The 25,151-nt window shown below is 48.5% G+C and overlaps 1 protein-coding gene across 1 annotated transcript in view; it reads left to right on the forward strand.

The window, feature by feature from the left end:
- Window positions 1-25,151, forward strand: part of RTN4RL2 (reticulon 4 receptor like 2) — a 76,959-nt gene that overhangs the window by 37,966 nt on the left and 13,842 nt on the right. Inside the window, exon 2 of the mRNA XM_069629013.1 lies at window positions 17,850-18,337. Within this exon, the coding sequence (XP_069485114.1) occupies window positions 17,850-18,337 (488 nt within the window). The remainder of the gene's footprint in view (window positions 1-17,849; window positions 18,338-25,151) is intronic.

A 25,151-nucleotide genomic window follows, 5' to 3' on the forward strand; every position in this document is an offset into this window, starting at 1 on the left:
TGTACTGTTAGTTAAGAGATATATTTGACTTAAACATCATTAACAAGTACAGAAAAATATCACAAACCACAAATCATTTCAATCTGATCCCATTCCAACCCTGCAGGTGCTAAAATATACAATCACACACTTTACTTAACTGCAGCCTCGTCTTGCACATGGTTCTTGCCACCGGACCATGGGGTATGTCATGGCATCTTATAGGCGTGCAACCAGAGCCAGCAAAAATGCTTGAGTATCTGCAACTGACTTGCTCAGGTTCAGACTAAAGTGCATGATCCCAACTCAACAGATTCTAGGAGCTAGGTGGAGCTAACCAATCTCCCCGTCCCCTCCCCTGTAAGAGCTGGTGCCCAATATATCCAGCCATTGCATAACAGCAGGGCACTTTCACAGGTCTCAGAAGGATCAGTAATGACTCATGTCTGATTTTAACCTCTGATTCTAAGACATTCATGGTCAATTTGGAAAAAAAATGCAAAATGCATGTAGGGGGTCACTAACGTTTGCACTTTGGTGCTGTGTGGTCCCCATATGCAATGTTCTACTTTTGCCAGGCCGACTGCAAGAGTAGAGAGTAAAACACGTTGAAATCACCTTTACTCTTTACTTTGACGCTCTGCTTTGCAGACAGCGTTTACTAACTAGCAGGTGCTAATGTGAGACCACCTCCACAGGGATCCATCTGTTTTACACCTGCATGAAAACCGAATGCAGGCATAAACAGAAGTGCTCACACAAGACGGAGGAGGAAGTCATGGGAGAGATGCTCGCCTCATTTTAAATGAGGTGGAGTGCTGATCGGGGTGTAAAAGCAAGGCGTAATGTGTGTACACCTCAATTTATCCCTGGACCCCATTTTGATGCAGTGAGGAGGTGCACAGAGCGGAGATCGTGATCTTTGCCATGCATTCCTCCTCCATCTTGTGAGAGCGTTTCGTTTCACGCCTGCACTGCATTCTCACGCAGGTGTGAAATAAAATGAATTCCTATTGAATCCACCTTGGTTTTGCACTTGGTCAAATCCCGGGCAGATTCCATAGGAACTCGGTTGTAAACACTCCCTGCAAAGCATATTTGCAGGCGGCATTTGCTTTTTTGCAAGATGGATGGAAAATGAAAGAGTAATCGCGAGTTTTTGACTTTTACTCTTTCCTTTTCTCCTACACCTTGCAAATGTTTACAATTACGTGCATGGGATCCAACAGCATAAAAGGGATCTACGTTTCAAAACTGAATCCAAAAAGCTTCAATTACAAAATTGCGAAGCCTACTTGTTCGCATTTTGTAATTCACGCTTTTTGGGATTTTTTTTTGCCCGCTGTCCATTTAATGTATGCAGGGTATACCCCTGCAACCCTGCTGCCCATAATACCGCACTAGGGCACGGGGGACAGCCATGCAACCCCCCCTCCCCTTGTTCGGTATTATGGGCTTCCATTATTTCTTTATTTTATTTTATTTTTATACCAGGCCGAATGCACAGTAAATATGCATTTGACCTTTTTTTCCAGTATTCTGGGGTAAACCCCATAAAAGTGATCCCGTGTGCATTTAACATTTGATTTAAAATGAGCCTAGTTATATCCGTTCCATCCCGTCCTTTGTCTTGTGTCAGCAGGAAAATGGGTTGGAGCAAAAAAAAGAAGCGTAAAAGGAGTGTTACGCTCCAACCCATTATAAAACTGCATCCATACTGTCTTATGTACTTCCTGTTGAGGTCTATTAAATCAGCACATAAACACAGGAAGTGCTCAGCAACATCCGCCCCTTCAGTTATACAAGAGCACAGCCCCTCTGTTTCTGAGCCATTAACCATGTGTCTACCCTTGCCTTTACTGGCAATTATGTCAAACCTGATCTGGTGATAGGTGTATGTGTGTGGGATCAGTTTACTTGCATTTTCAGAGAGGGACAGAATTACTGCATGAAGCTTTGAATACGGTATTCTGCTAATAGATATTTCATCTATTTTTCTTGTCAGTACCTGCCCTTTTGCTGCCCATTGGTCGGCTTGGGTATCGCCATAAGCAAGCAAGTGCCCCATTTAGCCAACACCCCAGCTGAACGGCCAACACCAGGAAAGCTCAGCAGAACATGGGCTATTCTGGCCTCTGATAAAACACTATACAGATGTGAAGCGTATCCCAGACTTTCTGTTCACACAATAGAGCACCCAAGGCTGCAAGGGTGCTTGAGAGCAAATGTCTCTAGCGTATTAGTGTGCAGGCTGGGGTGCCTTCGCGGGCGACCTGGAAGTGTGCACAAGAGTTTCTTCTGACACGTTCTGGAATATCAACTGGAGTGTATTCCTAGATCTGGAGCCGGTGTAATAGAATGGACACCACCTCTGTCGGATAGACTGTGACACACTCAAGTAGGGATTGACCCCCATATTTAGAGTGAGCTCTCCCCAGCCCTCTGCAGATTGAGCCAATCTATTCTTATACGGTCTACAGCTGACACATGTCACAGTGAAGTAAACCTATGATTCCATTCTTTCCCGTTGGCTATATCAGCATGCCTTCCTTTGGGGTGGACAATGTGGACCATCTCATCTGGGTCTATTCAGGGTAAAGTCTGAGGCGTTAAATCGACAAATACTCATGAATGGCTGTTACCCTTAGCTGAAGGCCATTCTGTGCTCAATCCCGAGCTGCTGAGGTTTCCCTATATAACAGCCCGCTTACTGTCTTTCTGCCCAATGTGCAGTTCCTGGCTCAGTCTATTGGCCAGTATCCCCAACCCGGGATGGGCTGTAGGGAATGTACAATCCTGGATCATTTAGTCTATGGGACAGTATCTTCAACCCAGGATGGGCTGCAGGGAATGTACTAATCCTGGATCATTTAGTCTATGGGACAGTATCTTCAACCCAGGATGGGCTGTAGGGAATGTACTAATCCTGGATCATTTAGTCTATTGGTCTGTATATCCGACCTGGGTGGGCTGTATGGAATGTACTGTTCTTGAATCATTTAGACTATGCGGGTCATTACAACCCTGGTGGAAGGGGGTTAACGGGGCCGGTAGAGTTGCCGGCCCCGTTAACCCCCTAACACCTCATTACGAGGTCCGCTCGCGGGACCCGCTAAGGACGCCTGATTAAACCAGGCGTCCTTAGCGGGTCCCGCGAGTGGTCCAGCATGCTAACAACGGGCCCATCATTAACGGGCCCGTTGTTAGCATGCTCCCCATTCCTATTGAGACCTATGGGGCTCGAATGGGAATGGGGATGCACAGGGTCTGGGTTCCCCGAAAGGGGAAATACCGGGCCCTCCAAGGTCAGAATGGCCCGGTATTTCCCCATTCAGGGAACCCGGACCCGGAACCCGGAATGGGAGCAGCCATGCCGCAAATAGTGGCATGGCTACCTCCAAAGTTGTAATGACCTCCTATGGGTCTGTATAGCCCACTTGGGGTGGGCTGTAGGGAATGTGCTAATCCTCGATCATTTAGTCTATGGGCCTTTTATATCCTACTAGGAATGGGTTTCAGAGAATGTGCTGCTCCTGGCATCTTTTGTGGAGACTGTAGCTCCTAATGTGGGCTGCAGGTGATGTACCATGTACTGTGACTAATCTTGTTAGTCTATTGGCCTGTATCTCCTACCCGAGGTGTGTTGAAGGGATTGCACTGACAGACTTATAGGCTGAGGGAGGGGTCGTAATTGTGGGATAATGACCCGCCACCAAGTTTTGCCTCGGGCCATAAGTTGGGGAAGGGTCATTATGCCAAGCAATAATGACCCGTTCTAGGGGTCTATACAGCTTTTAGCACATGGTGGTAGTAGCAATAAGTGTTTTGGAAATGTCATGGTGAAGTTAAAATTGGTGCTCTTTTGTGTCTTCAATAGCATGTTGCAGAATGTTCCCAGAGAGGAATTATATTGTTCAAACAAAATCTTGCCTGGAAATTGCAGTCTACTTCTGAAGACACAATGTTCAGAATGCAGTCAATAGCATTAGTTATTGACTGCACTGTAAACATTCTGATTGGCTGAGAGGTGGTCAATAATGATTTTCATGGGCTAATACCAGATGCTTTTGTCCATGGACCTGTATCTGCTGCCTAGTAGGGGCTGTTGTGAATGTACTGATCATGACTCCTTTACTGGAGGCTGCATCTCTAGCCCCCTGGGAGCTGTTGGAGATGTACTGAAACTTACCTCTTTAGTCTTTGGGGCTTTATCTAAAAAAATGTGTATGGGTCTTTATCTCAATATCTGTAACCCAGTGTAGGCTGTAGGGAATGCACTAGTACTTGCCTCTTTAATCTATGGGCCTGTATGGAATGTACTGATCTTCAATCCTTTCATCTGGGGGCATACAGGGATTCTCGTGATCATGGATCATTTCATCTATGGGCCTGTAGAGATTGTCCTGATCCTGGCACCTTTGTTTGTTTGTTTGTTTATTTATTTTAGTGTTTGACCTATATCTCCAAACCGGTGTGGACTGTAGGGAATGTACTGGACCCTGCCTCTTTATCCTCTGGGCTGTAGGAATTGTACTGATGGTGGCTACTTTCGCGTGTCTGGGCCTCTTTCTCTAACCCTGGGTGGGTTGTGTTAGGTAAGAATTGATGTAGTCACACTATGTGAGACTACACAACACTTATCTGCTTGCTATTAGGTAACCCACCTTTTGGTATAGGTCTTTACTACACAAGTTGGTAGTGTGACTGAGCAGCCAGGCCTAGCTCAAGAGGGGTAAATGCGAGCTGTAGAGCTGTACAAATGAAATCCGTAAATACAAGTAGCCAAGTAACAACTCCACTCAAGTTTTCAGTTATAAATAGTTATTTAGTTAATGAACATCAATTTTTAAATAAGCTTTCTTTAAAAAGGCAATTCATGTAACAATGTAAATATACTTTAAAATTACTTTTCAGAATCAGAACAAGTTAGTGGATAATCTTTGGATATGCTTCTTACACAATTCCTACACACTGAAGAGACTTCCATCACAAGAACAGTGATGGCATTTATATATCACACTAGTTATACTTTGAAGATTCTGAGGTTGCAGAAAGGAAAGGTTTTAAGGAAGGAAAAGGTTCTCAGTACATGTGAGGACAACCAAATCTTCCAATGAAATCTAGACATGCCTTTCCCAGCTGTAACAGTTTAAAACAAGTTACCACCTATGAGGGAAAAACAATATCAAAGTCAATGGGCTGGAAGAGTCTGCAGGGAGCCAGGACAGCCAAAGTCAATTTGAAACGGTCTATGGAGCTGAGTCACTTCTTAGATAAAAGTCTTGCACAAAGTTAGAGAGCTTGTAGAAAAATCACTTGTAGGGTCACAAGCTGTTAAGCCTGTAAGAAACAGAGTTGGAATCAACTCTAAACATAAGCCACTGAAAATATCGACTGAGAAATGCACAGCTTAAAGACAATGAGGTTAGTACCCCAAGTCCAAACAGTACCTCTGGTTTGAAGAAGAGTGGTCCAGCTGGATTCTGTCTTTCTACAGCGGGGCAGACCACGTGTTCCTGAGCCTCAGTCGTGGGAACAAGAGGAAGGACATCTGGAGGGCTCCTGCGGCGGTACTTGGGAGGTCCTTGGCAGCTACAGGCTCTTTTCGGTTCAGCAGCACTTCACGGTTTCAGAGCTTGGTAAACAGCCCTGTCCCGGATCTTGGATACCGGTTGCGCTTCCTTCACTCCTTGGGTCCTGCACTCTGGTTAGGGGAGTTGAGCGCTAGTCGTCCTGCTTCTGGAGGGTCCTTAGGAGACTTATGGTTTGGAGATTCAATCCGGTTGTCAGGCTTTGCACTCAGGATTTCTTGACCCATGGCACTCGGTTCTTGCAGCAGCGAAGAAGTACAGTCAGTCGGGGAAGATGGTCCAGTGGAGTTCCGGGTTAGTTGTTCCCACTAACTCAAGGGAAGAAGTCGTCCCTTCCGGAGCTTCTCTGTCGAATTGAAAAAAGAGTTTTCGCACAGCAGCAGGGCTTCACCAGGCAATTCAAAGGTCCAGGAGGAGGCAGCTAGCTCTGTTCACGGTTTCTTCATCGAGTATTTCTCCCAGTGGTAGACTCTGCCTCTAGTCCCAAAACCCTTGCCTTTTAAGCAGGTTCCTCCCATTTGTGCACTGCCTAGGCTGTCAATCACACAGCAGGAAAGGACAGCCAGCCAGCCAATCAGGACTGGTTGCATTTAGACATTCCTAGAGACAAAGGACAGGGGAGTTTCTGAACCCTCCCTCAATTCCTGTCCTTCCAGACACACTGGAGCCAGAGACAAGCTTCAGGGCTGAAGCCCGCCAAAGGCAAAATGAACAAAGGGCTGAAATCTGCCTTGACACACAGAGTAAAACCCAAGAAAGTCCACACAAACAGAAAATGGTGAATAAAGAAGTGAGAGGCCATTTTGACAAAATGGTCTCCCATGGGTGCTGTACTGCAGCTGAGGGTTCAGCCTGCGGTAGTACAATGTTAGGAAAAATGAACCACTGCCACCGGCCATTTAAAGTAGTGAGGGTAACCTACACATGTTACATGAGAATGTAGGATAAGGGGCTAATAGGTAACCCCCCAGCACTCCACATAAGATGGTGTGTGCTGGATCTACAAAGAGAAAAAGGTAAGTAAAGTCAATGGGCCTCATTATGACTCTGGCGGTAGCCGTGCTTTTAAATACCGGCATGGCTGCCACCAAAGTCATGAATTTTCTGGCGCCCGGGAATGGGCAATTACTGGGGCATTACAGCCCCGGCGATCCAGGTAAATGCCCATTCCTGGGCGCCAGAAAATATTACTCCCCATTCCTATTAGAGTCCCATTGGACTCAATGGGAAGGGGGAGGCGGGATGCACCGGCACCATTAATGAATGGTGCCGGTGCATCAGGCGAGTGCTGCGCGCTGGTGCCGTTCCGCCCGCCAGGTCAGACCTGGCGGGCTGAAAGGCACCCGCTCGCAGAACTCGTCGTTTGACGGTCCAGAAACAACAGTACCGGCAAGTTTACCGGTACTGTTGTTTCCGGACCAGCAAACTTGCAATGAGGTCCGATGTCACTTTGCTATTCTTGGGAACAGTAGTTCACACAAGAAAAGGTATTTAAACCTTATGAGAAATCTAAAGGATTTCTCTGTGACACTGCACTGAAAATGATGTGTGTCACCATACAAAAAGTAGATGCCTATAGAGTTTGTCAGACTCCAAATACAGAGGAAACACAACCCAAATCAGGTCAAAACACATGAGTGACAAAAAGGGCTCACTCACTTGAAGGTTACCATCAAAAAATCCTGAAGTTCAGCAAAAAAGGTGGGGGAATTAGCACAGAAATTAGAATTCTCCCTAACAGGCTGTAAGTAATGTGTACCTTCAATCTAGTGTATGTTGCCGCAGTTCTTTAAAGAGGCCTTCTCTACTGCAACTCCAGTTTCAGGCTCACTAAAGGAGGGTTTCGTTTTTTTTTGCTTCAAATCATATTGTTAACGAGAAATGCGGTCAGCTGGAGAGGGAATCATTCATTAGTTTAAGTCTCTCTATATAACATCAACCACAGCACACAGTGTGAACCAGCGTCGGACTGGCCTCTCGGCCTTTCGGCCTGTGGCCGGTCCGAAATTCTCCCTGGGTACTGGGGGCCGGTTTCTGGCCATGCCTGGGCCGATTTGAAAAAAACAAATGTGAATTGTTTTTTTTTTTCAATTTTTTTTTTCTTCCAAAAAGCCTTTCATCCTTCTTAGGCCGATAAATGAGTACTAACACAGGTTGGATGATATTGTATGCATATTTGTTCTATAAAAAAGAACTTAAGCGTAAGTACTATACAATAACATATTATCATTTGCCCTTGGACGTCTGCTTGGATTCACAGTAATTTAGTGTACCTAGGAACAATGCTATTTGATGCCACTTCCTGTTTTGTCAAGGGGACAAAGGTTGTGTTTCTCCCGGATTTCACTCTTGGGTGGGGGTCAAATGGCATCCCTTCTGGTGATTGCATCAGAGGTCAAGGGTTGTGAGGCGAGGGGTGCGCCCCTTTTTTTTGGGTGACGGGCCTATTTCTTGTCCCAGTCCGACCCTGGTGTGAACATTAGATTAACTGATAATGAATATGGAACTGATGACCCCACCCTCATTGGGTTACTAATTCGCAGCAGTTTCAATCTCTGAGTTCACTTCCTGGTTTAGTATTTGTCTAAAGCTCTGCTTGTTTTGATTATTCAAAATAAATGAGTACAAAGGATATACACAGGTACACGAATAAAGGGGCCTGCGCGGGGAACCCTTTTCCGGGCCCCTTCGAGATGACCCCACCCCTGCCTGTCAGCGCGCGGCAGTGAAGCCTTTCCAGGAAGAAGTAGGCCGCGTTGACACCTTCTCACACTCCCGGGCGCGTGGAGTTCGTGTCAGGATGTGCGGATGTGTAAAGCTGTGACGCTACAGATAAACAGAGAGGGATCCTGCGAACTGCCGTTTGTTCACACCTAGTGCCTTCCTTGGATGCCAGTGAGAGAAAAGACGTCACTGGTTGCGCCCGTGGGCTCAACAGCCTCGCGTGGCGTGCTTTCCTGATATAACGCTCCACAGAAGCCTCGCGCACAGCGGGAGGTCACGGTGACGTCTAAAATCACACACTAGTCGGCAGCAAGGACAGTTTGAATCCTGTGTCCCCAATGGGGAATACAGGGAGTGCCAGGACTTGATTGTGCATGTGCCGTGTCCTGTACCGTTTGAGGAAACTGATAGGCCCCTTGGTGGGAACACCTAAACTCATCTAACAGCATCCATACTGTTATGAGTGTAGAGTAGACGGTTACATTCCAGAAATCCCCGAAAGTTCCTTTGTAGCACCGTAGTGTTGTAGTTGAATAATAAATTGCGTTCAATCCCGGGCATCTGTAGTGACAAGGCATCAGAATGGGAGTGGCAATTAAGCGGTGGCGGCTGCTGAATTTTTTAACCGGTGGGGTGTAAATATTTCTCCCAGATATGCCATAGCAACGAGCGTAGCAAGGCAGTCCGTGGGTGAAAATGGTGCATTTTAGAGCACACTTAAACAAAAAAAATTGCTTAAAAAGCCGAACAGTTTGTAATTGGTTTTGGGGGGTAAGATGAAAAAATCCAATAGATGCAAGCCAGCAACAGTGCACAGGAGCGTTTTTCCTGCACATATTCATGATGCCTTTGCCCACAATATGTGCCAGTGTAAAACTATTTCACACTGGATGTGCCCATACATTTCCATGCTGACTGTACCATTATACCTTAGTATTCCCATTTAAGAATATACTCCTGTTTGCTTTTCGCATAATGCCAGTAAGGATACTCTAAGAGAACATATCCACGTTTGATCTGCCAATATATGGCAGTATCCCCACTCCAGTTGGCTTTACCATTAAAAAGGCATGCAACAGCATGGTAACATGTCCAAACTGGCTGCACCAAAATGCCAGTCTAGCTAAATAATAACACTTATGCCGGCTTTATCAAAGATGCCCAATACAAAATGGCATGCCACAGTATGAAATGGCTAGACTAGTTGCATAAAAATGCCAGTATTGCCTCATAATAACACTTTTCATGCTTGCTTTATCAAAGATGGCCATTACAAAATGTCATACCACAATAAGAAATGGCTTGACTGGCTGCATTGAAATTAAAGTCTAGCTATATAATGATACTTATCATGCTTGCTTTATCATCCATGCCCAGTAAAAAATGCCATGCTTGCCCCCTGGTGTGCAAGTGCCTTGCACTTGGAACAAATCACATTGTGATATGTCTGAGTGAGAGGTGCTGGGATCCAGGGGGCAGACCTGGGTCAGGTGCTCGGGTCCCAGGGTACAGCCATGGTATTTGTTACTGGCCATAGATGTCCAGTTACAACTGCCATGCCCACCCCATGGGGCCCCGATCGCCTCACAGGCACACAATCAATTGTGTGCGTGCGAAGTGCTGGAGAGGTCCAGGCATGGCATTAACTACTGGGCATCTATCATAGATGCCCATTAATAAATGACATGCCTTCCCCCTGGGCTCTCCAGCACCTCACATGCACAGATAATCAATTATGTTTGCATGCAAGGTGCTGGAGGGCTTAGGGGTCAGGCATGACATTGCATATGAGGCACTCAGAATGACACCGAACTGGGCTGGCGTTCTTTACTGGGCATACCCAGTCAAAAACGCCATGTCTGCCCCCTGGGCCCCAGTACCTCACACAATGAATGTGATTGTGTGTATGGGAAGTGATGGGGGGCCCAGGGGAAAAGCATGGTATTTTCTAGTGTACATCTATGATAGATGTCCAGTAAGAAAATACCATCACTGTCCCCTGGGCCCCACAGCGTCACAGAAGGAGAGCTGATTATAGCTGGTGGGGAGGGGGATTGTGCAACAAAGAAATTTTTTAAATGCCCTTTTTGCTCTACCCTCTTCCCCCCACTCACCAAAATCAGCTCCATGGCCAGCACAAACACACATACACACATTCACACAACATTCACACACCAAGCACTTGATCATTCACACGAGCACCCATCCTCATACATTCACTCATAATACAAGCATACACGCATCCATACACATATTTAAATAATAAATAAATGAGCATACAAACACACACATACATTCACACTTTCACACAGCATGCACCTTCTCATACATATGAGTACCCATAATCATACATTCACTCATAACAACACAAGCATCCACATATTTGAATAATAAATCAACATACAAACACACTCACACAGCAAGAAGCACCCGCCCATTCACATGAGCACCCATCATCATAAACTCACATATAACAAGCATAAATGCATACATCCACATATTTAAATGATAAATAAACATACATGCTTACATTCTGCCGCAGTACTGAAGCTTCCTCCCCAGCGCTCCAGCTCCTGCAGCATGAAGAGAAATCTGGAAACAAGAGCTTCCTGGTTCCTGCACATGCATGCAGGGGCCTAAGCGTGGGAGATGAAAAGCCCTGCTCCAGCCTGCTCTGTATGTGTGCAGAGGCGCAAAAATGCCTCTTCCCATATATAGACATGCAGTTCCCCAATCAGCATTTACAATGAGCTATGCAAGGCTGAGGAAGCAAAACTCCCCCAGCCTTGCATGGCTCATTGAGCATGCGCGACTGGGAACCTGAACTGAGCATGCGCGACTGGGAACCTGAACTGAACTGCCAAAGGGAACTGTGTTTCCTTTTGACAGTTAGCCAGAGCCTGCCAGGAGCGCTCCCTCAGCTGGAAAAAGCAGACAAGGCAGCGCTCGTTATTTCACTGGGTTGGCTCCTCGACTCCTCCATAGTCGGCGAAGGGGCCGGTGGGTCGACGCATCCTCGTGCATTATGGACGAGCCGCTCCTGCAGTTAAGGATGATCCACGCCTGGGATATTGCGTGAGGCTAGAGATCCTAATAAAGTTCTTTGGCGGGATTGTGAGCTTTACTGGACCACTCCAAAAGGGCTGTGCCTCGCATGGAATTTGCCCACAAACTGGTACTCGAACATAGTTGCCAACATGACCCACTACATTCTATAGGTGCTTATCCTGTCCTGTTTTTTTCTTTGCATGCTGGGACTTGTAGTTCTACTTTTCCCATTATAAAACTACTCAAGACTACAAGTCCTAGCATGCAAAGAAACCAACAGGACTGGATAAGCACCTGCAGATTGGAATGGAGCATGTTGGCAACTATGCTGAAAGCTCAGTAGATGTGCTCTAAAGGAGAAACTCCCATGAAGTGTCCTTGTTCTGTGAGCATTAGCAGACCCAGAAAAGGAATACTCGTGAGCCCATTGCAAGGGCCTGCATACACTACTTTTGCAAACAACCAATAAGACGGGGGTCAAGTCCTAATAAAAAGTAGGAGGCTCAACCTACAGAATGGGATGTGACTGTGACGAATCAACATCCGGGGCACCCGTGGTCCAGGGATGAATATCAGTTTCTAAACCATCAATCAACACCCCGCCTCCAGTACACCAGAAGGGATCTGAACAGATTGGAATACAGGTGAATTATAATACCTCCTTGACCAATTTTGGTAATGTGGATGGAACGGCAGGCTTGTCTGCACAAGGTCATGGATAATTGGTTAGTTCCAACACAGCAAAAAAAAAGTTAATACCCAATGATAAAAGAGACTGTCCAGTCAAGGTTGTATACAAATATCTATTGTATTATTACTACCACAGCCAGTTCTAGCACACTACAAATATGTCCACCCTGTAAAGGAACACAGAGGACAGACAGTTCCATGAAGAAAAAGGGTGTACTCTGGATACTGACAGGAAGGCAGTAGGTAAAGTAATTAGTCTTACAGTTCAAGGTTATTCGTTCCAGCACCAAGTGGGCAACGGGACGTAACTGTCTCTAGGGGCCTTCGGAGAAGCACCAGGTGGGCAGAAACACAATTTACCTGGTTCTTGATGCTCGACAGTGTCGAGGCGGTTCCAGGGCACTTTGCAACCCTTGAGACAGAGTTAGTGGCGGGAGACAGCTGCAGGTACCAGACGGCAGGTAGTTTGGAAAGCGAGGCTTGACTGATGTCTGCAGGCTGTCCAGCACGGCGGCTCTGTGCCAAGAATCCTTTTATCTGTGCTGGTTGGCAGATCTGGAATGCTGGTCAAGGCAGTTTGGATGGCTCTTGTGACTTTGGCATGACAACAGTCAGCAGAACAGCCGGATGCGGTTTGAGGGCTCGACTGTCTCCTTAAAAAATGGACGCTGGATGATGCTTGTGTGGCACTGCTCCTAGCTTCTTCACAGGGCTCAGGTCCTTTCAAGGCGGAAAGCCCAAAGCTCAGGAGAGTGATTGCAGGCAACTGTCTTGTCCTTTGTCCGGCACTTCCCACCTAGGAAGCTTGCTGAGAGAACCTAGCAGGGCACGGTATTTGCTGCCTGGGTACCAGTTCTGGAGCTGCTGGGCAGGCTCTCTGAGTCCGGTATCTCCCTCTGTTCCCTGGGAGATGTTTAGGGGAGGGATCATGCTTCCCTCTTGGAACTTCTGGCCTTCCTTCACTGGCGGATGATGTAAGGTAAATGGTACCTTCAACTTGGGTCCAAATGAGTCCTTCTGACTTCTTTCGAAGTCTTCAGATGATCTGTCAAGTGAGGGGTTCAGCCCTATCTTAACGCCAAAATGGGCCCAGTGATTGGTACAGGCTAAGCCTACCTTCGGGAACCAATCCTAAGTCCCCACCAACAATCTTCTGCTATGCATGAGGTCAGGACCAGAGTGCTCTGCAACAGGACAGACAAGGAGTGACAACACATGCCTAAGTCCCACTCATCTTCCTGTCTGTTGTAGATCAAAGTGTCTCTCTGGTTAACTGAGCCCTCTGTGACTCTTGATTAAAGTGCAAGTCTCCCTTGAAGTTTGTGATGGGAGCAGATTTCCTGTTCCTCCCAAATCACATCCTTCGTCCCTCTGAAAGGGGTCTACTCTGCAGGGACACCCGTAGTAACTGCTGGACCCAGACAGGCCATTCACTGCCTTTCATACAGAGAGGTGGGAACTAGTTTCAAGTTGACAGATTGCATACCAAAGGGGTGTTAGCCACGCCTTTCCTGTTGTCTATCCGGCAACCGAGCCCCTTCAGGCTTGCTTTCATTATTTCGTTGTTATGTATTGCCACCAGCCGGAGTAGACAAAAGGAATCCAGATCCATAGAGCCTTTGATATTTAAATTAGGCTGGCCATGGCTGAAGCAAGGTGTGCCTTTACCCCTTCTTGAGATGCTTTGATGTACCCGGGGCTGTCACATTCCAGCTGAATATGACAGGAGAAGACGGCGCCTGTAGGCTGCATCTTCCGGAGTACATGTGACTATGCATTTTGTGCAGGAAGCAGATTAAATGTGCGCGGAATGGCCTCGCACATTTCTCAGAGGCTGATCTCCCATCATTAATTTTCATTATTAAAAAATAAAAAAAGCCCAGGCGAGCGCACTCTCCCTGTGCGGATGGTCGAATTCCTCACAGTGACGTCACCAGAAATTAGCACATCATGTCAAAATATGCAAATGTCATTCAAATGGCTTTACATAACCATACAAATTGCACAGGACGAATGGAATTTGCCTTTCATAAAATCAACACACACGAAAAACAGACAATATTTTCTTCTCATAGTGTTTGAAAATGTTAAAAGGTGTGCATGTTTTAAACTCTAAGAATCAATACCAATGTTTGCCCTGGAACATTCAGGAACTAATAAGTGACATTTCAACTTTAGTTGTTTGTTATTTTCCCTCAGATTATATGTTGCACTGGTGGACCCGCCTGTACCCTCGACTTGAGCCCTCATCAGACCAACCTAGCAATCTTGGTAGCACTACCCGATTTCCACTCATTCACTAATGTATTGTGTCCTTTGTCCAGGGCTTAAATCATCGCATTATTAGGGTTCTGGTGCCCGAAGCCGCTCCCTGACAGCAAACCAGGACTCTTGGTTTAATTAGAACAGGTGAGCTCAGGGAAAAGGCTCTGTACACTGAGAAGGTACGGGCTATAGCCGAGGAACAGACTGGTAAATGCACACTACGCTGAGGGGTTACAGGCTCTTGACTAGGAGTAGATGGGTAAGGGCTCGCTAAACTGAGGGGGGGCAGGCATTAGGGTGGGAGCAGACAGATAAGGGATTGTTGCACTGAGGGGAATAGGTTGTACTCTTGGGGTAGACAGTCAATGGCTCGCTATTCTGGGAGGTTACAGGCTCTAGGGTGAGATCAGACAGGCAAAGGCTCAATGCACCGAGGGGGCGAAGGCTCCAGGCTAGGAGCAGACAGGTAAGGGGCCACTACACTGAGCCCAGGCGCTCTAGGCTTGGAGCAGACAGGTAAGGGGTCACTACACTGAGCCTAGGAGCTCTAGGCTTGGAGCAGAGAGGTAGGGGCCACTACACTGAGCCTAGGAGCTACAGGCTAAGAGCAGACAGGTAAGGGATTGCTGCACTGAGGGGCAATAGGTTTTACTCTTGGAGTAGACAGTCAATGGCTCGCTATTCTGGGAAGTTACAGGCTCTAGGGTGAGATCCGACAGGCAAAGGCTCAATGCACCGAGGGGGCGAAGGCTCCAAGCTAGGAGCAGACACCTAGAGGGGGAGGGTCAATACACTGAGCCTAGGAGCTCCCGGCTTGGATCAGACAGGTACAGAGTTACTGCACTGAGCCTAGGGGATCTAGGCTTGGAGCATACAGTCAAGGGGCCACTACACTGAGCCTAGGAGCTACAGGCTAAGAGCAGACAGGTAAGGGGTGACTGCACTGAGCCTAGGAGCTATAGGCTTGGAGCAGACAGGCACGGGGCCAGTACATTGAGCCCAGGAGCTCCAGGCTTGGATCAGACAGGTACGGAGTCACTACCCTGAGCCTAGGGGATCTAGGCTTGGAGCAGACAGACAAGGGGCCACTACACTGAGCCTAGGAGGTCTAGGCCTGGAGCAGACAGGCAAAGGGACACTAAACTGATCCTATGAGCTCTAGGCTTGGAGCAGACAGGCAAGGAGCCACTACACTGACCCCAGGAGCTCTAGGTGCAGACGGGTGAGGGGCCACTACACTGAGCCCATGAACTCTAGGCTTGGAGCAGGCCGGTAAGGTGCCACCACACTGAGCCCAGGAGCTCTAGGCTTGGAGCAGACAGGTAAGGGGCCATCACACGGAGCCTAGGAGCTCTAGGCTTGGAGCAGACAGCCAAGGGGCCACTACACTGAGCCCAGGAGCTCTAGGCTTGGAGCAGACAGGCAAGGGGGCACTACACCGAGCCCAGGAGCTCTAGGCTTGGAGCAGACAGGCAAAGGGCCATTACACTGAGCCCAGGAGCTCTAGGCTTGGAGCAGACAGGCAAGGGGCCACTACACTGAGCCCAGGAGCTCTAGGCTTGGAGCAGACAGGCACGGGGCCAGTACATTGAGCCCAGGATCTCCAGGCTTGGAGCAGACAGGTAAGGGGTCACTACACTGAGCCTATGAGCTCTAGGCTTGGAGCAGACAGACAAGGGGCCACTACACTGAGCCCAGGAGCTCTAGGCCTGGAGCAGACAGGCAAGGGGACACTACACTGATCCTATGAGCTCTAGGCTTGGAGCAGACAGGCAAGGAGCCACTACACTGAGCCCAGGAGCTCTAGGCTTGGGGCAGACGTGTGAGGGGCCACTACACTGAGCCCATGAACTCTAGGCTTGGAGCAGGCCGGTAAGGTGCCACCACACTGAGCCCAGGAGCTCTAGCCTTGGAGCAGACAGGTAAGTGGCCACTACACTGAGCCCAGGAGCTCTAGGCTTGGAGCAGACAGGCAAGGGGGCACTACACCAAGCCCAGGAGCTCTAGGCTTGGAGCAGACAGGCAAGGGGCCATTACACTGAGCCCAGGAGCTCTAGGCTTGGAACAGACAGGACAGGGGCCACCACACTGAGCCCAGGAGATCTAGGCTTGGAGCAGACAGGTAAGGGGTCACTACACTGAGCCTATGAGCTCTAGGCTTGGAGCAGACAGGCAAGGGCCCACTACACTGATCCCAGGAGCTCTAGGCTTGGAACAGACATGAAAGGGGCCACCACACAGAGCCCAGGAGCTCTAGGCTTGGAGCAGACAGGTAAGGGGTGACTGCACTGAGCCTAGGAGCTCCAGGCTAGGAGCAGACGGGTAAGGGGCCAGTACACTGAGCCTATGAGCTCTAGGCTTGGATCAGACAGGCAAGGGGTCACTACTCTGAGCCTAGGAGCTCTATGCTTGGAGCAGACTGGCAAGGGGGCACTACACTGAGCCTAGGAGCTCTAGGCTTGGTGCAGACAGGTAAGGGGCCACTACACTGAGCCTAGGAACTCTAGGCTTGGAACAGACAGGTAAGGCCTTTCTGACATGAGGTGCAACAGGCTCTGGACTAGGAGACGATACTTACTTCCTCACTACACTGAGGACGTACCGACCCTGGCCAGGAATAAACGAGCACAGACTCTTTATGCGGAAGGGTTACAGGCTGTGGGCTAGAACCCCGCCGTTATACATGATCTCTTTACACGTGGGAGCTAGGGGGTTAATGCACTATGGACCCCTTGTGCACTTCATGTACAGGCTCATTGCACTCGGGGGGGGTACAGGCTCTTGACTGTGAGCAGAATGGTAAGCCCTCTTTACTCTGATGGGTCAGGGGGGCTGTGAACTAGCCCCCCACAGAAAGGAACATGGCCTTTACACTGAGGGGCTACAGGATCTGCAGTCGAGCTCCACAGAGGAGTATGGGCTCTGTATGCAGGTTACAGCCTCTGGACTCGGGTTAGATGGGTAAAGACTTGCTACACCAATCGGGTAACAGACTGGTGGCTGGGAGCAGAGAGCAGGGTCCCTGCCCACCGGCGGGCCAGCCTTTAGACTGAAGCTCACAGACGGGGAATACTTGTGATGACAAATGTGTCGGTTGGATGTAGAGATAGCTTTTCATCCCTTGTACAAGTTTTAATGTAGCTCTTAATCATGCCCCCCGTGTCTAAGCGCTATAATACTAGGTGTTAGTATCACCCAACAGATTGGTACTTAATTTATTGAACCCAGAATGCGGAAGTGCTGAGTTGGCCATGCTGAAATTCGAACCTCTGTCCTGCAGACCGCACACAGATGTTTAGGACAAATGCTTAACTCACCAAATTCCCTCACTGCGAAATGAGAATGCATTAGTGTATCAGAAGTTGTCAGTTTGAGGAAGCGTAGGTTTCCCTTCGACTCACTACCAGGGATACAGATTTCAGTCTTGGGTTACTTGTTATTTGTATAGCGCCTGATGCCATTGTTCCTGTTTGAACTCTGAACTTTCCAGTAGATGACGTGTATGCACTGAATGGTAATGTCTTCTAACTGCTCACCTCCTGTCTGTTTCAGGCCCGGCCCATGCCGCTCTGCGTCTCCTGCTCCTCCTCCTCGCCTGCTGCCCAGTGCTGCCCTCCTGCCCCAGCCTGTGCACCTGCTACTTCTCTCCGCCCACCGTGAGCTGCCAGTCACACAACTTCTCGCGCGTGCCCATGGGCATCCCAGCCAATGCCCAGCGCATCTTCCTGCAGAACAACCTCATCACTGACCTGCGGGTGGGGGTGTTCGGCCCCCACACGGTCACTCTGCTGCTGTACTCCAATAACATCACCAGCATTCAGACGGGGGCCTTCTGGGACCTGCGCAGCCTTGAGGACCTGGACCTGGGTGAAAACCGCAACCTGAGGGCCCTGGACGCCGATACCTTCAGAGGCCTGTCCCGGCTGCAGGCCCTGCACCTGTACCGCTGCCAGCTCACCAGCCTGCCCAGCCTCATCTTCAGGCGCCTCTACAACCTGCAGTACCTCTACCTCCAGGACAACCTCTTACTGTACCTGCAGGTGAGTTTCCCCCCATTCAGAGAGGACCCTCCACAGGGAAGACTGGTGCTGGAGCCTCTCTTCACTCCCTCACAGAGGTCAATCCACAGGGAACACAAGTGCCAGATCCTCTATCCACTCCCTCAGGGAGGTCCATCCACAGTGAAGACAAGTGCCAGAGCCTCTCTTCACTCTCTCAGAGAGCACCATCCACAGGGAACACAAGTGCAAGGTCCTCTATCCACTCCCTCAGGGAGGTCCTTCCACTGTGAAGACAAGTGCCAGAGCCTCTCTTAACTCCCTCAGAGAGGACCCTCTACAGGAAAGACAAGCGCTAGAACCCATCTCCGCTCCCTCAGAGAGGTCCATCCACAGAGAAGACTAGTGCCAGAGACTCTCTCCACTCCCTCAGAGAGGACCACCCACAGGGAACACAAATGCAAGGTCCTCTATCCACTCCCTCAGGGAGGTCCATCCACAGTGAAGACAAGTGCCAGAGCCTCTCTTAACTCCCTCAGAGAGGACACTCTACAGGAAAGACAAGCGCTAGAGCTCATCTCCGCTCCCTCAGAGAGGTCCATCCACAGGGAAGACTAGTGCCAGAGACTCTCTCCACTCCCTCAGAGATAACCCTAAACAGGGAAGACAAGTGCCATAGCCCCTTCGCTCCCTCAGAGAGATCCATCCACAGGGAAGACTAGTGACATAGCCTCTCTCTGCTCCCTCAGAGAGGACCCACTACAGGAAACACAAATGCCAGATCCTCTCTCCACTCCCTCAGGTAGGTCCATCCACAGGGAAGACAAGTGTCAGAGGCCCCCTCCACTCCCTCAGAAATTACCCTCCACAGGGAAGAGGCCCCCTCATTCACTCCCTCGGAGAGAACCCTGAGTGACAAGGGCTGCCGTTTCCCTCTGTCACCCTCAGAGATGACCTTGCACAGTGAGGACAAGGGCCACATATTTCCTCTTTCCCTTTCATAGAGGACCTTGCACAGGGAAGACGGGTACAAGAGCCTTACACTACCCTGTCAAATAGGGTCCTGCATAGAGCAAAGGCCAAAGGTTTTTTTCTTCCATCAAATATGCCAAAGCTTTTTTCTCCCTGTTAGAGTGGACCATGCATAGGGTGGAAAAAGGCCAGAGAGCCGCCTTCTACCTCCACAGAGACACCCCTGCACAGGGAAGACAAGTGCAGGTGGGGAATAACTCATTGGCACCCCTTAAGCCCTCAGGGAGAACCATGCACAAGGAGAAGAAGAGCTGGAAGGGTAGGAGGCATGGGCAACTCTCTAGCCCTTCAGAAGGTTCTATGTTCCCTGGCCAAATCCCCTATCCCTAAATTCCCTTCCTGTCGAATCCAAGGCATGTCTTGCTAAATCCCTCCCAGCTAATCCACCTCTTTTCATTAACGAGAGGTTTCACCCCCTATACCTCCTTCCCCCCCACCTGTCCAAATCTTCCACTTATCTCCCACCTCGACTCGCCCTTTTCTGCCCCAATGGGGGCTCCACTCCTAATGCCCCCTACCTACTTACCTTGTGAACCCAATACCCACTACCCCCCTATGCTGTCCTTCCCTATTGATCGTAACTGCACACAATCCTCTTTCTACCTCTGCGCAGCTAACACGAGCCATAGAAAGTGTATCGCGCGTTCAATGGTCCACTGTGTGCTGTGCAGAGGACTCGGCAGGCCCTCAATCCTGCGCATGGGATTCTGTGGAGGGTGGTCCCTGGCTGAGGGTGAATCCATCTCCCCCGAATGCGGGTAATTCCCTTCAGAAAGAACCATGCACAGGAAAGGCAAAGGCTACAGGTGGCCTCTAGCTCCTCACAGAGAGAGGGAGCGCCCGATGGTAGAGCATGGATCCTGGTGGCTTCTCTAGTCAGCAGTGGTGAACCTTACAGAGCGAGGACAAAGGCTGGTGGAGCACCGTGTACCAGCTTCCCTCTACCAGTTTAGAATGGTGAACGCCATCGATGGAAATAAATAAAGGACAATAAAGGGCTGGTGTGCAGGGAGACCTGATCCTCCTCTGCTCCTCACACATGCCCGGGGCTGGGAGTGCATGGTCTCTGAGCTTCCATTTCCCTGCTTGGGGTGGTAAACTATACACATCAGAGGAAAGGCTGGTGTGTCAATGTTTTTGAGTTTGTTTCACTTGTTAGAGTGGGAACCCATACAGGAGGACGCTATGGGCTGGTGGCCTGAGAGGCAGCTCCTCTCTCCAACCAGAATAGGGATGGGCTGCAGGAATAAGGTGTGAGGACGACGTGTGAGGCGTGAGGAGGACCAATGATCATGTCTTAAAATGCACATTGTGTGATGACTGAAATGTACAATGTGTGACGACAGAGAAGCAATGGTTAGGAGGGGATATGGAGTGACGGTTGGCAGGTGAGGAGTTCATATCTGGTATTTGGTATTTATGGTGCATTAGCGACCGAAAAGTACCAATGACAAGCATACATACCAGCGAAGGAAAAGGCCTTCATGTCCTTTCAAAAGAGGCATAGTTCCTCAGTACGGCCGATCTCCTCTGTTAACAAATTCCATTATCTTGTGGCTAACGCAATTAATGCTTGTGCATTTAAAACCAGGAATCACCACAGTGTACCGAGCTCTGGCATGCTGCGGTCGCATGGTTGCGGTCCATTTAAAGCTCTTTTCCACATAGTGTGGAGCCTGACCACATAGGACTTTATGGCAAGGGTCAATGATCTGAACACAACCAAGGCCTTGGGGGTCATTACGACCCTGGCGCTAAGTGGTTAACGGCGCCGTTAACCACTTAGCGCCTTACTACGAGGTCCCTTTGCGGGACCCGACCTGAACAGCTGGTCTGGACCAGCCTTTAAAGTAGGGACCCGCAAAGGGACCTGCGCAGGCAATTACGGTACCGCAATTTGCGGTACCGTAATTTCCACCTTACCCATTCCCATTGAGCCCTATGAGACAAAAATGGGAATGGGGAAGGGCCATGGGGAAATACCGCCCCGCCAACCTTGGAATGGGGGGGTATTTCCCCATTTCACCATGGCGGACCCGTTACAACACCGGCACCAACCATGGTGCTAATAGCGCCATGGTTTAGCGCCGGTGTTGTAATGAGGGCCCTTGACTGGGAGCCAGTGGAGCCTCCTAAGTACTGAGGCCATGTGTCCGCACTTAGGTGTGTTAGGAACGATTCTGGCTGCTGTGTTCCGTAGCTCTTCTAAAAGACTATTGATGGTGCTTTGATTGGCTAAGAAAAGGGCATTGCAATAATCGAGCTTCACTCCAGTAATAGCTGGGTTGGTAGTTTCACATTGGGACTCACTCAGATGAGATAAGTCTCAACTGTTCCTAATAACTTTAAATAGTAATTATCGCAACTTGACCTGCTATTTTCTTGAGAATTCCTAGAGGGTGTTCTCAGCTTCTGCTGTACCGGGACGGGCGACTATATTGAAATTATGGTATAGCTCAATTTTCTTGGGCAGGGAAAGCAAAGAGGAAGACATCAAAATCACAGTTTTCTCTCGATTCAGTCCCAAGACAATTTTCCCTCCTCCATTTCTTAATTTGACAGAAGAGAGTGCTTACCTGAGTCAAATCAGACTCATCATCACCATCTAAACAGAATATGATCTGAATGTCGCCTGCATAATTTTGAAACACAGTACCCAGATACCAGAACAAGAACTCCATGATGAGGTTTAATGTGAATGGAAAATAGGAGAGGTGAGATACACGACCCCTGGGGGACACCACATGTCACTATTTCAAGGTTAGACACATATGCGCCTAAACTGATCCATGATGGCCTGTTTGTGGGAAAGAGGAAACTTGCTTATTTGACCTCCACTTACCCATTTGTCTGAGTAATATCAGTGGTGTCAAAAGCAGCAGAGAGGTCCAATAGAATGAGTATCCTCGACTTACCCGAGTCAAGGATGTGTGATAAGGTTAATTTGATGCCCAGAATGGCAGGATCAGTGCCCCCATGTAGACAAAAACCTGATTGTGAGTCGCCCAACAAGCAGTGTTCCTCTACAGATGTCTGGCGTTATTCGGTAGCTAGTTTACCTAAGATTTTCGAAAGAAATTACACATTGGTAATGGGCCTGTAGTTTGAACAGGTCTCTTAATCGAAGGCCAGTTTCTTAATGAGATGGGTGAGCCAAGGCTTTTTAGCTGCATTGGATATACTGGCATCCCTTAACCAACTATTGATCAGCTTATTGATTGTAGGGCAGATGCCCTATATGCACTCGTTTCTCACACCAGAGGGGTAGGGGTCACCTGAAAATTGGTGAGGTTGAAAGCACCCACAGTGGCGACGGCACCTGCTCTCATCTGGGGCTTTAATTCAAACTGTTTTAGCAGCCCCAAATTTACTGAAAGTCAGTGCCTTGATATAGATGTCATAGAATTAAGATTACTATTTTTCACTCTCATTTCCATGATTTTTTGTTGAAAAAAGTTTTGGATTTTGTTGAACATTCAGTAGATGGCTGAACCCTACGGAACCGAACAAGGGTTTTCTAGAATATTCAAAATTTTGGACAATGCTTTGAGGGAGCTGGCGGGAACCTCAGTTTGATGAGCTTAGAAAAGATTATAGGTGTTCCGAGTTTGCCGGAGCTGATAACAGCGAACAGGCTTAGGATTTTTCCTCAATTTGCTTTCTGTCATTCAAAACTAATTTAAATATGGCCTTCATGCCTTACCAGGAGGGGGGGCATGGCCTATAACAGCCTGCCAGCCCGAGCTAAGGCAGGCCCAAGCGAAGTGAGGGCCTCAGCTCGGGCTGTGGACTGTTAAAGGCTCCTGGCAGGGCATGAAAGCCATTTACAGCCCTGGGTTCACCCAGGGAGTGACTGGCTTTCTTAATTTTTTCATCGGGAGATCCGCACTAAGTCCCTTTTCCATGTCTATGGTGACATGAGGAGCGACGGTATTGAAGCGCAATGCTCCTGTCCCGGAGGTAAGTGGAGGGCGTGGCGGGGGTTATCAGCTCATTTTGGGGATAGGGAGACAACTTGGAAAGCCTCCCTGTTGCCTCCCCGCTTTGAAAGGAAAGAAAACGCCACCCGGGGAAGGGCCTCGGGTGGCTGGGACAGCAGGCGGGTATTGTGTATTCTCGCCCGCTATTTCAGCCGCCTGATTGGCTGAGCGCCCTTCCGTGGGTGCGACTGTTCTAAAAAGTTCAGTATTCGAGCTATTACCTTTTGAACTGATTAGTTTGGCTTTTAGTGGAGCGCCAATGTGTATAGTTTTGGAAATAGGACTATTGTACAACTGTACAATTTGGTCTGTCAAATTTGCGCTTTCTACTAATATTAAAATGTTACTAAGATGAAGAGTAAGACAGTAAGCTTGCGTTTATCTCTAAATGTAATAGATAGTTTATTAGGGGCTTCATAGTGACGGAACAATGGGTAAAAGACCATTCCATCCTTCTAGCTGCTGGGTCAACCAGATTGCTCTTCCAGTAGATGACCCAATCAAGTACGCAACCCTTGATGTGGGTAGAATCGGTGGCCATAAAACTGAGGCCAAATCCTTTAATGTCTGGGGAGGGAGATGGGCAAGTGAGGAGGGGGAGTGGCAAGGGAAGGAGAAATTAGACTGTCCTCATCGATTCTGTACTCGTGGGGTAGTGTAATTCAAGTGTGCGAGTCACACCCATCACTGTTGCCTAGCAGTGTGTTCCTACTTTTCCCTGGGTACTGTGCTACCTCCCAAAAGGCAATGTTTATAACCTCATCCTATGCACCACACTGGAGTTTATGGAGGAAACTGCAATGTTCTAGCCAGATATAACAGCTATTACATCCTAGGAGCCAGTGCTCCCTAACAGTCACTCAACAGGAAGCTTACTGGCCTACTGCCCTTCTCCAAACCCAGATACCCAAAAAAGGCTTGTGTTTCGACAGTGCATACCCCAGCCCCAAAATATTCCTTAATTTGTCCGGAAAACTTGATTGACTGACATTAGTACAATTCTAAAAGCATGCGTGTACCACTAAGCCCTCAACCACAGTTGAAAAAGAAAATAGTCATGAGCTGTGATGTGACGAGGACAAATACCGTAGTGTTTCTGAGTACACTGTGGTTAGGTTGAAGATAAATGAGACAACTGGGAGGAAAAGAAGCACTGAAATATCCTTCATCTGAACCAAAATCACTGTTGACCAACTTTTTAGATTTTCTCTATTGTATTCTATAGAATGTTTATATTGCACCAACATGCACCAAGGCCTCAGAGGGCTCAAAGAGACATACAACAAAAAACAAGGGGAAAAGAAAGATCAGTTAAATCTCAAAGTTCTTAGTCAACTCCTGTGTCAAAAAGGAATGTTTTCAAGCTCTTTATAAATTGTGCAATTGACGGAACAAGTCTGGGTGAACGCTGCAAGGCATTCCATGTAACGGGGGCCCATGAATCGAAGCCGGATCCTCCAATCATCTTGAATGAAAAACGTGGTTGGGCCAGAAGGTCATCCTATTTGGAATGCAGGGTGCGCCTGAAGGGCGCTCTCTCGATTCGTGAGCAATTATAAGTGGGAGCATCACCAGCCAAGCATTTATACATCAGGCTGATGCCTTAAAACCTATTCTCGGCTGAACAGGGAGCCAGTGCAGTTTCCGACGGGCTCTCTCTGTGCTCCAATCCACCATGACTAGGCGTTCAAGGTTAATGATCCCCTTGCGGTGTCCTAGATACACTTTTCGCATTGTTCACACTTTATCACTGTCCGCAATACTCATTCCTGTGAGAGGCTAGTTAATGTACTTCACTAGAAGCCCAAAGCTAGGTCCTTCCTCTTTGCCTGCAGAGTTTAGAA

This window comes from Ambystoma mexicanum, chromosome 12 (genome assembly GCF_040938575.1).
Source record: "Ambystoma mexicanum isolate Mex_15411 chromosome 12, UKY_AmexF1_1, whole genome shotgun sequence".
NCBI classification, from domain to species: Eukaryota; Metazoa; Chordata; class Amphibia; order Caudata; family Ambystomatidae; genus Ambystoma; species Ambystoma mexicanum.